Below are 14,495 nucleotides of genomic sequence, written 5' to 3' on the forward strand. Positions count from 1 at the left end.
ATAGTACAAAAATATAACCACCACTGTAAATATTACTTTCACTGTTCTACAGTAAAAAAATTAACCCCTTCCAGTAGTGATCATTTGCTTTTTTGTACTATAAAGGGCCAACCCCAGTCTTCTTAACCTCATTATGTTACTAAACGTCTTAGGCCTGGTTCACATCTATATGTTTATTGGTGCTTTTTGCAGAAACGCACTACAGTTCATTTACATGGTTTCTTATGGGACACGTTCACATCTGTGCTTTGTTCAGCCGCTGCATATTTGGAAAGGTTCAGGAACTTTTAACACAAAGCGGTGCTTTTTTGGTTCAATATACTTCAATGGAGAAGCTGCAGAAAAGAATGTAAGGCATTTTTGCAGCAATTTGTGTTTTTTAATCTGCCCAAAAAATAAATGCAAAAAACGCAAATTGTAGTAAACATGCACAAAAATCAAAACACACAGCAAAAAGCACTGCAGAAACAGATCAAAAGCAAAAACTGCATAGGTGTGTTCTGAGCCTTTTGCTGGCCACACGGATCAATTTTCAGGTGAGAATTTTCAGATGAAAAATCGTTGTACATTTACTGAATGAAAGAATGTTGTTTTCAAATTTTCACTTCATTTCTGAACAAAAACCACATACTCTGTCTGAAAATTCCTTTGACCGAGAAGTTTTCTATTATTTCCAAATGTTTCCGTCACTGTGGTTGAAAATGAACGTCAATTTGAGCCACTTTTTTTTTTTTTTTTAAAGGTTATTAACCGATCAAAACAATCGGCCAACTAATCAATTATGGAAATAATAGTTAGTTGCAGCCCTAAAATATTATAATATATATATATATACAAATACATACATACCTACACACACACACACACACAGTTTGGGGGTTTCAACTAATTCTCTAGCAAAATATACGATTTGTAACTTGTAAGCAACAAATGTCAAAGGCTTAGGCATGAAGGAGTTAATTTCTGAATGAATGGTTTTCAAAATGTGATGCAATTTATTTTTCTAAATCCTAATAAAGGCGCACTTATTTACCAAACATTTAAAATATTTAAAAACGCAAGTTCCACCTTTGACCATGTTTCAAGTTACACTCATATTTAGGCTCCTGTCAATTTTGAAGGGACTGTGCATGTGGGTGCACCCTCACAGCCATGTCTTATTAGCACAGAGTTGTAAATGAAAAAAAATACAAGTCCCACCTGCTACAAAGACAGAGGGACTGCAGTTCTCAATGAAGCATAAGCGTGGTGACAGACATTGTAGTCCTTTGATACTTACTCCAGCCCTGTAGCTGAAGGTGTGTAATGAAATGCAGGCTTCCCCATCATATGACATCCATGAATGGCTGCCAGACTGGTCACATGATTGTATGTTTCTGATTGTAAATGAATAGGAGTGGTTTTTTACAACCTCTGTCATGGTGCTAGGAGCGGGAAGTGAGTGCACTCTTAGTACAGAAGAGTTGTTTCCCATGGACACATGTGCATTGGGATGGCGTTAAGAACATCTTGCCACCACATTCCGTGCCTTGCAAAAGTATTCACCCTCCTTGGCATTTTTCGTGTTTTGCTGCCTCACAACCTGGAATTAACATGGATTGTTTGAGGATTTGCATAATTTAATTTACAGAACATGCCCACAACTTTGAAGATTTTTTTTTATTGTGAAGCAAACAATAGGACAAAATAACAGAAAAAGCAAACGTGCATAACTAGTCACACCCCCCCCCCCGAAAGTCAATACTTATGGGCATTGACTAGGCCATTCCAACACATTTACATGTTTCCCCTTAAACCACTCAATTGTTGCTTTAGCAGTGTGTTTGGGGTCATTGTCCTGCTGGAAGGTCAACTTCCATCCTAGCCTCAAATCACACACACAGAGTAGGACAGGTGTTTCTCAAGAATATCCCTGTATTTAACACCGTCCATCTTTCCCTCAACCCTGACCAGTTTCCCAGGCCCGACTGCTGAAAAACATCCCCACAGCATGATGCTGCCACCACCGCGTTTCACTGTGGATGGTGTTCTTTGGGTGATGTGATGTGTTGGGTTTGTGCCAGACATAGCGTTTTCTTTGTGGGCCAAAAAGTTAAATTTTAGTCTCATCAGACCAGAGCACCTTCATCCATACATTTTGGGAGTCTCCCACATGCCTTTTCGCAAACTCAAAATGTGCCATTTTGCTTTTTGCTGAAAGTAATGGGTTTCTTCTGGCCACTCTGTCATAAAGCTCAACTCTATGGAGCCATACGGCTTAATCTCATCCTATGTACAGATACTCCAGCCTCTGCTGTGGAACTCTGCAGCTCCTCCAGGGTTACCTCAAGTCTCTGTGCTGCCTCTCTAATTCCCTCCTTGCCCATTTTGCTGTGCAGCTGTCTCTTTGCAAGTTTGCCGTTGTGCCATGTTCTTTCCATTTGGTTATGATAGATTTGATGGTGCTCCTAGAGATCATCAAGATTTGAATATTTTTTTTATAACCTAACCCTGACTTTTACTTCTCAACATTGTCCCTAACTTGGAGAGTTCCTTGGTCTTCATGGCAGTGTTTGGTTAGTGGTGCCTCTTGCTTAGGTGTTGCAGCCCCTGGGGCCTTTTAAAAAGGTGTGTATATGTAATGACAGATCACGTGACACTTCGATTGCACACAGGTAGACATCATTTCACTAATTACGTGACTTCTGAAGCTAATTGGTTGCACCAGAGCTTTTTATGGGCTTCGTAATAAAGGGGGTGACCACATATGCACATGCCAATTATCAGTTTTTTATTTCTGAAAAATGGTTTTATGTACTGTATATATCTTTCAATTTTACTTCACCAACTTGGAGACTATTGTGCTCTGATTCATCATATATAATTCAGATTAAAAAAACATTGAACCAAAGGCTGTAATGTAACAAAGTAAAAAGCCAAGGGGGTGAATACTTTTGCAAGACACTGTATATACTTTTTTTTTTTTTTAATTGTATTTTTTTTTATTGAAAATAGAAAGATAACAAGAATACAGTATCTTACACTTGTACAAGTGTACATAGAAACAGTAAGTTTGACATATGAGACAAATCAAAAACAAGGGAAGGGGGGGGAGAAGGGTGGAAGGGAGAAGAGAGAAAGAAAAAAAAAAAAAAAAGAAAAGATAGAAAGGGGGGGGGGGGAAGAAGGAGGGTGGGGCATAATAGTTCAGCATATTTATTATGTCTTCAAAAGATTATCAGTTATTTGCAGTACAGATCCGTAAATGCCACTTTCAAATAACAAAGTCTCAGTGAGCCGGGGGCGTGGGAATTTCTTCCTTTCAGAATTATATGACATGGTTTGGTCGATTAATTTGAGCATTTAAACTCATCGTAAGAGGGCGTGGAGTAGTAATCTGAATTACGCAGCAGTATTCAGTTTGGAGCGGTTCCACAGATCCCAAATCTTAGAGAACTGGGGCATAGTATCGTGGACTATGGGTGTAAGCTTTTCCATACGGCTGATATGTTCCAAGTTCTGCAAAACCTGGATGAGATCGGGTGGAATATGAGATAACCACCGTGTAGGGATGGCTCTTTTAGCCGCTAGTAAAATGAAGGTGGCGAGCTTCTGAGCATGTTTAGAAAGTCCAGGAATCGGTAAACCAAATAGGAAGTACAGAGGATCTAGTGGGAGGGAAATCTCAAACAAGTCTTGGATGAAAGACTGTATTGTCAGCCAGAATGGGCTAATCAATGGGCATTCCCAGAAAATATGAAAATGAGAACCTGTATCTCCTCGGCATCTCCAACAGACCGCAGGGGCCGTGGGGTCATATTTATGTAGAATTTCAGGCGTTCTATACCAGAAAACACTGTATATACTTACAGCTGGCAGGAACTGGTTAAATATCAAATTTACATACCGTATATACTCGAGTATAAGCCGAGATTTTCAGCCTCTTTTTTGAGGCTGAAAGTGCCCCCCTCGGCTTATACTCGAGTCATCGCTGTCTGCCCGCTCGATCAGCGTGTCGAGCAGACAGACAGCGGCCATTCTATTCAAAAGCCGCGCCTCCGGCTCCGCCTTCGCCTGTGATAGGCGGAACACTGAATTTCCCAGCAGCCTGTGTTCCGCCTATCACGGACATCGTATCATCCTCGTACTACGGACGAGGATGATACGACGTCTGTGATAGGCGGAACACAGGCTGCTGGGAAATTCAGTGTTCCGCCTATCACAGGCGAAGGCGGCGGCGCAGCTTTTGAACTTTACAATGGCCGCCGACGAAGAGGGCACGGGACGGAGGCAAGGGAAGGCACGGCACGGGACGGGACGGGACGGCGGCGGCAAGGCACGGCACGACACGGGACGGATGCAAGGAGGCAAGTCACGGCACGGGACGGAGGCAAGGCACGGGACGGAGGCTCGGGACAAAGGTAGGCTGGACACACACACACACACACACACACACACACACACACACACACACACACACACACACGGATGGAGACACACACAGGGATGGATGGATGGAGACACACACAGGGATGGATGGATGGATGGATGGAGACACACACACACACAGGGATGGATGGATGGATGGAGACACACACACACAGGGATGGATGGATGGATGGATGGATGGATGGAGACACACACACACAGGGATGGATGGATGGATGGACACACACACACACAGGGATGGATGGACGGACACACAGGGATGGACGGACACACAGGGATGGACGGACACACAGGGATGGACGGACACACACACAGGGATGGACAGGCATGTCTCACCCTCGGCTTATACACGAGTCAATAAGTTTGCCAGTTTTTTTGGGGGTAAATTGGGGGCCTCGGCTTATATTCGGGTCGGCCTATACTCGAGTATATACGGTAATCACCAAGCAGACCCAATTTTTATTACAAATAAAGGGGTGTTAGTATTTACTAAGTGTTTGCACAATTTTGCATCAATTTTTATTTTATATATACACGAGTTGAATGCATACAGTGAAAGTGTGAGTGAACAAAATAACTTACCTTGACCTCAATAAAGTCAGGTTTGCCGATGGTGACCAGATCTGCATATGCTTTTAGCTCATCCACATTCCATGCCTTCACTAGGGTTAAACGGTAGACAGTACGTTGTTGCTGTTAAACACAGAATGGTAAATTTCAATACAGACCAATGCAAGTAACTGTGCTCAAATATTTCTGGGAGCTGTGAGTGCATAAAGTCATGTGATTTGCATAATTTGCACTCAGGTGACGTAAACAGAGTGAATGAAAGCCAGTATTGCTGTCAGTAGGAAATATGTAATGTTCCATTTGCAATTCCAAGGAACGATCCTGAGTACATTTGCAAATCCCTCAAAAAGCACCAGTCATCTAGACCCAATGCATGCAGCCACATTGTACAATGAACCATAAAAATTAAGATGCACCCTATCAATGTGCTATGAACAAATACCAGTAACTTACCAATTACATTTATAAATTATAGTATAAGTACACATTGGTGCAGAAAAACAAAGTAATTAATCAGAAACATAAAATCATTTTCTCACTCTACCAGCGTCCAGGGACGGCTTTTCTGAAGAGTTTTGGCTGCACATAAATTGGCTGCAGGTACTCTTCTTTAACCACTTCCCACTCGGACAATGTACATATATATGGCCAGGTGGGAGTTCTCTCCTAAGTGGACGTTCAGGAACATCCTTCAGATGGGGGGGGGGGATCACGCATGCCTGCTCAGCAGCGCGATCCCGTTGTCCTTGTGTCACCCGGACAGAGCTCTGTGATTGGCCCTCCTGATCACATGATGATGTAAACACAGAGCCGGCTGCTTGGCAATCGGCTCTCCTCACACAGAAGTTGTCAGTGAGGAAAAGAGAGCAGATTGCTGCAGCTGGCTGGTGATCGAGTATGTGCTGTTTTTTACAGCTTTTTACTCAATGATATAATCATATGTAAAAAGAGGGTTTCCACAACCCCCTCCCCCCCCCCCCAAATGACATGCCATCGTCTGGGCTAGCTGTCAGGGTTCAGCTGCTTTCTATAGGTTCATATTCTGAGCCATATTCTTCCAGCGAGGCTTCATCTTTGCTCTCATCTGACACACTCAGAATCCTGTAGGCCTGCTTACTAGTGTTCCATTTCTAGGACATTTTAGGCACTACAATTACAGGTACTTAGTGGTCATTATGGGAAAAAGAGCTCCTGGTTAGCAATCAGGGATTCCTTTTGCGCTAGAAATAAAAATTAGTGCTAGCAGAAATTAGGACTGACCTTGCTAACACTACGTTTTTGTGGACAATGTATCAGAGGAAGCAGTGATCAGTAAAATTATACTGACGCTAAACTTTTTGGGGGGTGGGGTGGGGGGACTAAATCCAGATGCTGGCAGTGATTGGGGCTGATCCTGCCAACTCTGTTTTTGGGGACACTAGTATAGTTCTGCTTGCGATCAAGATACTGATCTATACAGACACTATACTAGCAATGGCAGTGATCAGCGACTAGCGTTGACTGCGATAGTTTGACGGCCCACATATCGCTAACCGGCGCTGGCTGGAAGGGATGCCATTTGACGCTGATGCTCTCACTGGTCATACCAATACAGAGACCAATGATGATATAGTACACCGACACTGTACTAATGCAACTGGCTGGGTGACAGGGCAATCAAAGGGTTAACTGGAGGGCGATCAAAGGATTAAATGTGGCTAACAAGTCTGTGCAAGTGTGCTGCTTAAACCCACAGTGTTCTTGCCTTTTCTTCCTCAGCCGAAAAAATTTCAGTAAGAGAAGAACCAACAAGATCTTGTGTTTAGGTTTACAAACAAGACACAGGACCTTGCTGTGATTGGGTACAGCTCATCAGCAAGTTCATGGCCAAAATCATTGGTCGAAACCTGCTGACAAAGGTGTACTGTAGTCAATGACAGCATGTACGCCAGAAGGAGGACGTCGCGTACATGTACGTGATGATGCCTGTTCCTGCCGCCCGCTCGCAGGATATTTACTGTGAGCAGTCGGCAGATGGTTATTACTTCTGCACGATTTACTAAAGTAATGAAATCCAGGTCTATGGTCAAGGTGTAGGTACTTTATTAGATAATAAACTAGTAGCAGTGTGACAGTTCCTTTGTTAACCCTTTCCCGCTGAGCGTACGCAGATCTGCGTACTCAGCTTCCGGGGGTTATACCGGGATGATGCCCGCACCTGCAGGCTTCATCGCGGTACCGTTTTTTGCAGCAGGCGATTGGCTATCCAGGCATAACAACTGATGCGGCTAAAAGCCGCTCGGCTGTTATGCCGGAGGAGCGGGAGGGGACGTCCCCCAATTCCCGCCGCTGTTACTGGTGCTCCCGCTCGATCGGGAGCACCGATTCGTGATCTGACGCCTCCGGCTGCTGGGGAGGAACTGGAACGAATCCTCATCGTAAACACGGAAGCGACGCCATGACGTCACTTCCCGTTTACTCGGCTGCCAATGGCGCCAGTTTAAAAAAAATATCCGGTATTCAGAATTGCCGTTTTCGGCGATCTGAATACATTGAAGTGTAAAGGAGGGGTGGGGGGTCTTTTAGACCCCCGATCCCTCCATAAAGAGGACCTGTCACCACCTATTACTGTCACAAGGGATGTTTACATTCCTTGTGACAGCAATAAAAGTGATCAATTTTTTATTTATTTTTAAAACAATTTAGTCATTTTAAAATAAATAAAAAAATAAAAAATACATTTTTAAAGCGCCTGCCGTCCCCGCGTGCTCGCGAAGCAAAGAAAACGCATACGGAAGTCGCGCCCGCGTATGTAAACGGTGTTCAAATCACACGTGAGGTATCGCCGCGATCGTCAGAGCAAGAGCAATAATTCTAGCACTAGACCTCCTCTGTAACGCTAACCTGGTAACTGTAAAAAATAATTAAAGCGTTGCCTATTGAGATTTTTAGGTACCGTACTTTGTCGTCAATCTACAAGTGCGCGCAATTATAAAGTGTGACATGTTTGGTATCTATTTACTCGGCGTAACATTATCTTTCACATTACGCAAAAAAATTGGGCTAATTTTACTGTTTTTTTTTTTATTCATGAAAGTGTCCCTTTTCCCAAAAAGTTGCGTTTAAAACACCGCTGCGCAAATACCGTGTGACAAAATATTGCAACAATCGCCGTTTTATTCTCTAGAGTCTCTGCTAAAAAAATATATATAATGTTTGGGGGTTCCAAGTAATTTTCTAGCAAAAATATGGATTTTAACTTGTAAACACCAAATTCCAAAAATAGGCTTAGTCATGAAAGGGTTAATAGATATATAGATAGATACATACACACACACACACACACACATACACACATATATATATATATATATATATATATATATATATATATATATATATATATATATATATATATATATATATATATATATATATATATATATATATATATATATATATATAGTAACCTGCTGCTACTGTATATAGCCTTAAAGATCTGACTTCTGCTGGGTAAGGAAAGATCATTATGTGTTTTGCTCCACTGTTAAATCCCTGAAGCTTATTTGTCAAAAAGGGCCATATCAGCTGCTCTAGCCATTAATGACAAGTATGCTCAAACTGTGGTTGTCAACAGACATTCATAACTGTCCTGTGGCATTTAGTCAAAGACATCAGCTTGCAGAAATATTCTGCCTTGCCTGTCTCTTTGCCTTAATACACATTTCCCAAACAACTAACTTTTTGCAAACGGCTGCACTTATTTTTACTCCAAATTTTAACTATTAATGCACAACAAGATTTATATTTTTTAACCACTTGCCGACCGCCGCACGACGATATACGTCGGCAGAATGGCACGGGCAGGCATATGGGCGTATATATAAGTCCCTGCCTTCCCGCGGGTGGATCTCTGTGCGATTCGAGTTCAGCCATTCGCCGCAAATTCGCACGGGACCCTTTTTTTGGTCCGCAGCAGAATCGGATCGCATGGGTGTTCACACCATGCGATCCGAGTTTGCAGATCGCACTGCGATATGCGAACTGATCTGGGGGTGTCATTAACATTTCACTGACACTCCCAGCAGTTCGCATAGGGCAGTGTGAACTGCCGCCGGGAGGCATGCGATGCGGGAACCCGCCGTGGATTCGTGGCGTTCCCGCATCGCTCCAGTGTGAACCCAGCCTAATAAGCGATCGTTTTTCTGATCGCTGTATTAGTGTCACAGGTGACGCTAGTTAGGCAGGTAGGTATTTAGGTTCGCCGCAACTTTTTATAGCGCCAGGGACCCCCATATACTACCGCATAAAGCCCCCTGATTGCCCCCTGATTGCCCCCTAGTTAACCCTTTCACCAGTGATCACCATATAACTGTTACAGGTGACGCTGGTTGGTTAGTTATTTTTTTATAGTTTCAGGGCACCCGCCATTTATTACCTAATAATAAAGGTTTAACCCCCTGATCACCCGGCGGGTGTCATTTGTGACTGTAATAACTGTTAGGGCAGTTAGGGTTAGCCCCTTTAGTTCTAAGGTACCCCCTAACCCCCCCAATAAAGGTTTAACCCCGTGATCACCCCCCGTCGCCAGTGTCACTAAGGCTGGGTTCACATTGCAGCGGTTTATGAGAATGGATGTGATTCGCACCACACTGCAGTGCAAATCACATCCGATCTCTGTGCGATTCGAGTTCAGCCATACAGATAGTATGGCTGAATTCGCGTTGCACCCGCCGCGCCCGCCGCAAACTCGCACGGGACCCTTTTTTGGTCCGCAGCAGAATCGGATCGCATGGGTGTTCACACCATGCGATCCGAGTTTGCAGATCGCACTGCGATATGCGAACTGATCTGGGGGTGTCATTAACATTTCACTGACACTCCCAGCAGTTCGCATAGGGCAGTGTGAACTGCCGCCGGGAGGCATGCGATGCGGGAACCCGCCGCGGATTCGTGGCGTTCCCGCATCGCTCCAGTGTGAACCCAGCCTAATAAGCGATCGTTTTTCTGATCGCTGTATTAGTGTCACAGGTGACGCTAGTTAGGCAGGTAGGTATTTGGGTTCGCCGCAGCTTTTTATAGCGCCAGGGACCCCCATATACTACCGCATAAAGCCCCCTGATTGCCCCCTAGTTAACCCTTTCACCAGTGATCACCATATAACTGTTACAGGTGACGCTGGTTGGTTAGTTATTTTTTTTATAGTTTCAGGGCACCCGCCATTTATTACCTAGTCTCACTAGTGTACCCCTAAATTTAGGGGTGTCTACTTTCCAAAATGGGGTCATTTGGGGGGGTTTGTGCCATCTTGGCATTTTATGGCCTTCAAAACTGTAACGCCCTTAGAAAGCCTGAAGGCGGTGCTTGGTTTTCGGGGCCCCGTACGCGGCTAGGCTCCCAAAAAGTCCCACATATGTGGTATCCCCGTACTCAGGAGAAGCAGCAGAATTTATTTTGGGGTGTCATTTCACATATGCCCATGGCATGCGTGAGCAATATATCATTTAGTGACAACTTTGTGAAAAAAAAAAAAAAAAAAAGTTTGTAATTTTCCCGCAACTTGTGGCAAAATATAAAATATTCCATGGACTCAACATGCCTCTCAGCAAATAGCTTGGGGTGTCTACTTTCTAAAATGGGGTCATTTGTGGGGGTTTTGTGCCATCTTGGCATTTTATGGCCTTCAAAACTGTAATAGGTAGTGAGAAGTGAAATCAAAAATGTACGCCCTTAGAAAGCCTGAAGGCGGTTCTTGGCTTTCGGGGCCCCGTACGCGGCTAGGCTCCCAAAAAGTCCCACATATGTGGTATCCCCGTACTCAGGAGAAGCAGCAGAATTTATTTTGGGGTGTCATTTCACATATGCCCATAGCATGTGTAAGCAATATATCATTTAGTGACAACTTTGTGTAAAAAAAAAAAATATATATTTTTTTTGTCATTATTCAATCGCTTGAGGCAAAAAAATAAAATATTCAATGGGCTCAACATGCCACTTATCAATTTCCTTAGGGGGTCTACTTTCCAAAATGGGGTCATTTGGGGGGGTTTTGTACTGCCCTGCCATTTTAGCACCTCAAGAAATGAGATAGGCAGTCGTAAACTAAAAGCTGCGTAAATTCCAGAAAACGTACCTTAGTTTGTAGATGTGACAACTTTTGCGCAAACCAATAAATATACAGTTATTGACTTTTTTTTTACCAAAGACATGTGGCTGAATATATTTTGGCCTAAATGTATGACTAAAATTGAGTTTATTGGATTTTTCTAACAACAAAAAGTAGAAAATATTTTTTTTCCAAATTTGTGGTCTTTTTACGTTTATATCGCAAAAAATAAAATTCGCAGAGTCAGTCAAATACCTTTAAAAGAAAGCTCTATTTGTGGGAAGAAAAGGACGCAAATTTTGTTTGGGTACAACATTGCATGACCGCGCAATTACCAGTTAAAGCAGCGCAGTGCCAAAGTGTAAAAAGACCCCTGGTCATTTACCAGCAAAATGGTCCGGTCTGAAAGTGGTTAATCTAAAAAGCAGCAAAGGAAATGATTCTTTGGGTATACAGAAGCATGTATTTACTGGAGCAGTAAAGCTAATTGCACCAGTAGGATCATAGTGCAAAGCCAACTTCTTGGTAATACAGGCCCAACAGAAAATGATTTGCACTGGAAGTTAATGTCAAATCAATGAAACAGGGAATGGAACAGTAATACAACAAAATAAGGATTGAACAAAACAAGGGTGGCAACAATTCATTCACATGTGTGTTGATTAATGAAGCAAGGCTCATTAACACACCTACAACATTAATGAGGTGTTTCTGTTGTGTTTTTGAAGTGCTGAAACGGCTTCAAGAATGCCAATGAAAAATGTTGCTTTTATAGTGGGAAGTGCTTAAAGCGGACATTATGTAGAGAAAATTATCTGCTTTGAGATGTGGTTGGGTTGTGGTGTGACAGCAGACATTTTTGTGAATTCTCTGCAAGATGGATTTGTATAGTTGGATCTCTGAAACTTGGTTCAGCTCAGCTTTAAGAAACAAAAAAGCTTTGCCGCTAGCAATAATGCTCAATGCCTCTGCTCCTAGCTGGCACTGGCTATATTGCTGGCTGGCTTGATGCGTTTCCCTGCATTTCAGAAGCAAATGGCTGCTCTGTACAAACAGCAAGTGGCTGGAGCTGCTCTGTCCTAGTTCTCCATTATTTCCTAGTCCATTTTGGGATATAGAAACCACTGTCTCTCCCCCTTCACCCAACTAACACTTTCTAAAGGCTTCAATAACACGCTATATATGCTACAGGTGCTGTTAAACTTTGGCTACAGAGCATCATCATTGAAAGCAATGGAGGCAGCAGACAAGCGTTCATGCCTCATGAAAATGACAGTCGCTGCTTAATTTTCAACAAACCGCTATCGCTCCTGTGTGCCTGTGGTTCCATTATAATATTCATGGCAGGTGTTGAATGGCCCTTATGAGGCTTTAAAAATGCAGAAAAAAAGGACGCACATGTAAACAAGCTTTTGCAGAAAATGCATTTTGTTTTTTTTAGCACGTTGGCATCTTGAGCCCTCCTTTAAAAATCACATTTAAAGAATCCTTCAATTTGGAAATAGCAAATAAGTTACTATGAGGTAATAATAGATTTACTCTGGTCCATTTATTGTATACTCAGTACACATGGTTACTGATAACACATGGGCATGGGAGCACTTCATACATATTATAAATCTAAATCTTTAGGCTCCAATGTCTGCCACACGTAAGATAGTGGAGTTGATTTACTAGGCAGATAGACTGTGTAGTTGCACTCTGCAAGGGGATTTACTCCAGAGTTTAGTAAATGAGTGGAAGCTTTCCCATCATTAAATCATGTGCAAGCAAAAATGATTTTGTTTTCTTTGTTTCCCCTTTGTGACTGTGCATGGGATTGAAAATTGTTGAGAGTAAAGGAGTAGAAGCAAACTGGTATGGACTCCCTGCAGCTGTTTCTCCCCCACTCCGATTACTGGCCTACCATGTTGTGTATGTGTGGAGGCAGTCATCATATAGGACATTGCTTTGCTTCCTCTCGTCAGAGCTGCTCCCCTGATGACTGTTGAGCAAATGGCTGGTGAGTATTAAGCAGCAGGATAGGTCTACAGAATGAATGATACAGAAGTACAGGTACAGCTTCCCATCCAGGAAGAAAAAAACAAGCAGCACAGTAGTGACATCACAAAGTCTCCCTTCAACTCTCATGAAACAAAGACCCCTTTCCCACCGGGGCGCTTTGCAGGCGCTACAGTGCTAAAAATAGCACCTGCAAAGTGCCCTGAAAAAGCTTCTCCTGTCACTCCAGTGTGAATGCCCAGAGGGAGCAGTGCACTGGAAGGACGCTAAAAAAAAAGTCCTGATAGCAGCATCTTTGGAGTGGTGTGTATACTGCTCCTCCACCACTCCTGCCTTTTGAAATCAATGGGCAGAGTGGCTATACCGCCGGCAAAGCGCTGCTGCAGGAACGCTTTTCAGGTGGTTTTAACCCTTTCTTTGTCACTAGTGGGGGTAAAAGCTCCCCGCTAGTGGCTAAATAGTGCTGCGAAACTGAAAGTAAAGTGCCGCTTTACCGCCGACGCACCCACCGCCCCAGTGTGAAAATGGCCTAATGGAAATAGTGCCTTTAGGTACAGATTTAAACTGCAAATAAATATGAGGCTCAAGGCACAGTAATGCTATTTTTTTTCAGCAGGAAATGCAAGACAATGTACATTTTCAGGGCACAATCATCATTTCTAGACGGTCAACCTTTAACCACTTAAGGGCCACCCCATATACATATACTGCAACAGGGCGGCCCTTTAGCACAAAATCACGTATCTGTATGTGATTGCTTTTTTTGGGCTCTGCATCATGCACGCTCCCGCTTTGATTAGGCACAGCGGTAGCCAATTAGCGGGTGCGATGACCACCGGCGATCATTCACAGGAGAGACAGAACGGCGCTCTGCCTATGTAAACAAGGCAGACTGTTCCGTCAGTGAGGGGGATAGAGATCAGCGAGTCATGCTAATCAGGAACACAAATGTGTGTCTTCCTCAAGTCAGTCCACCCCCCACACAGTAAGAAAGCACACCCAGGGAACACCATTAACCCTTTGATTGCCCGTTAACCCCTTCCCTGCCAGTGTCATTTATACAGTGAGTTTTTTAAGCACTGTATTGGTGTCACTGGTCCCCAAAGTGTCACTACGTGCCAGATTTCTAAGGATATCGGGGCAGTTGCTGATGCTGCTCCCTTGATATCCACACCCAGAAAGGTTTGTTAAGGGGACTATTACGGTACTAAGTAAATAATTCATAGAAGACTTTGTTATAAAAAAATTACAAATAATTTAATAATGGATATGCGTACAGCGCATGTGCGTGCCGGAGGGGCCCATGGACCAAAAGGTCCAGGCGCATCCAGCGCAAGAAGGACCCAAAATAAGGGACCCACCAGGGCGAGCGCACATCTGCCAGACAGGAGAACACAACAAAGGATCCAAG

The 14,495-nt window shown here is 43.4% G+C and overlaps 1 protein-coding gene across 2 annotated transcripts in view; it reads right to left on the reverse strand.

Moving 5' to 3' along the window:
- LOC143983070 (S-adenosyl-L-methionine-dependent tRNA 4-demethylwyosine synthase TYW1-like) overlaps window positions 1-14,495 on the reverse strand; it is a 321,868-nt gene that overhangs the window by 45,114 nt on the left and 262,259 nt on the right. For both annotated transcript variants that reach the window (XM_077482324.1, XM_077482323.1), the window contains exon 14: window positions 5,011-5,121. In XM_077482324.1, coding sequence (XP_077338450.1) covers window positions 5,011-5,121 — 111 coding nt within the window. The remainder of the gene's footprint in view (window positions 1-5,010; window positions 5,122-14,495) is intronic.

The sequence above is a fragment of the Lithobates pipiens genome, unplaced genomic scaffold (genome assembly GCF_037356315.1).
Source record: "Lithobates pipiens isolate NorthernLeopardFrog02 unplaced genomic scaffold, aLitPip1_a1.2 Scaffold_16, whole genome shotgun sequence".
Classification (NCBI taxonomy): Eukaryota; Metazoa; Chordata; class Amphibia; order Anura; family Ranidae; genus Lithobates; species Lithobates pipiens.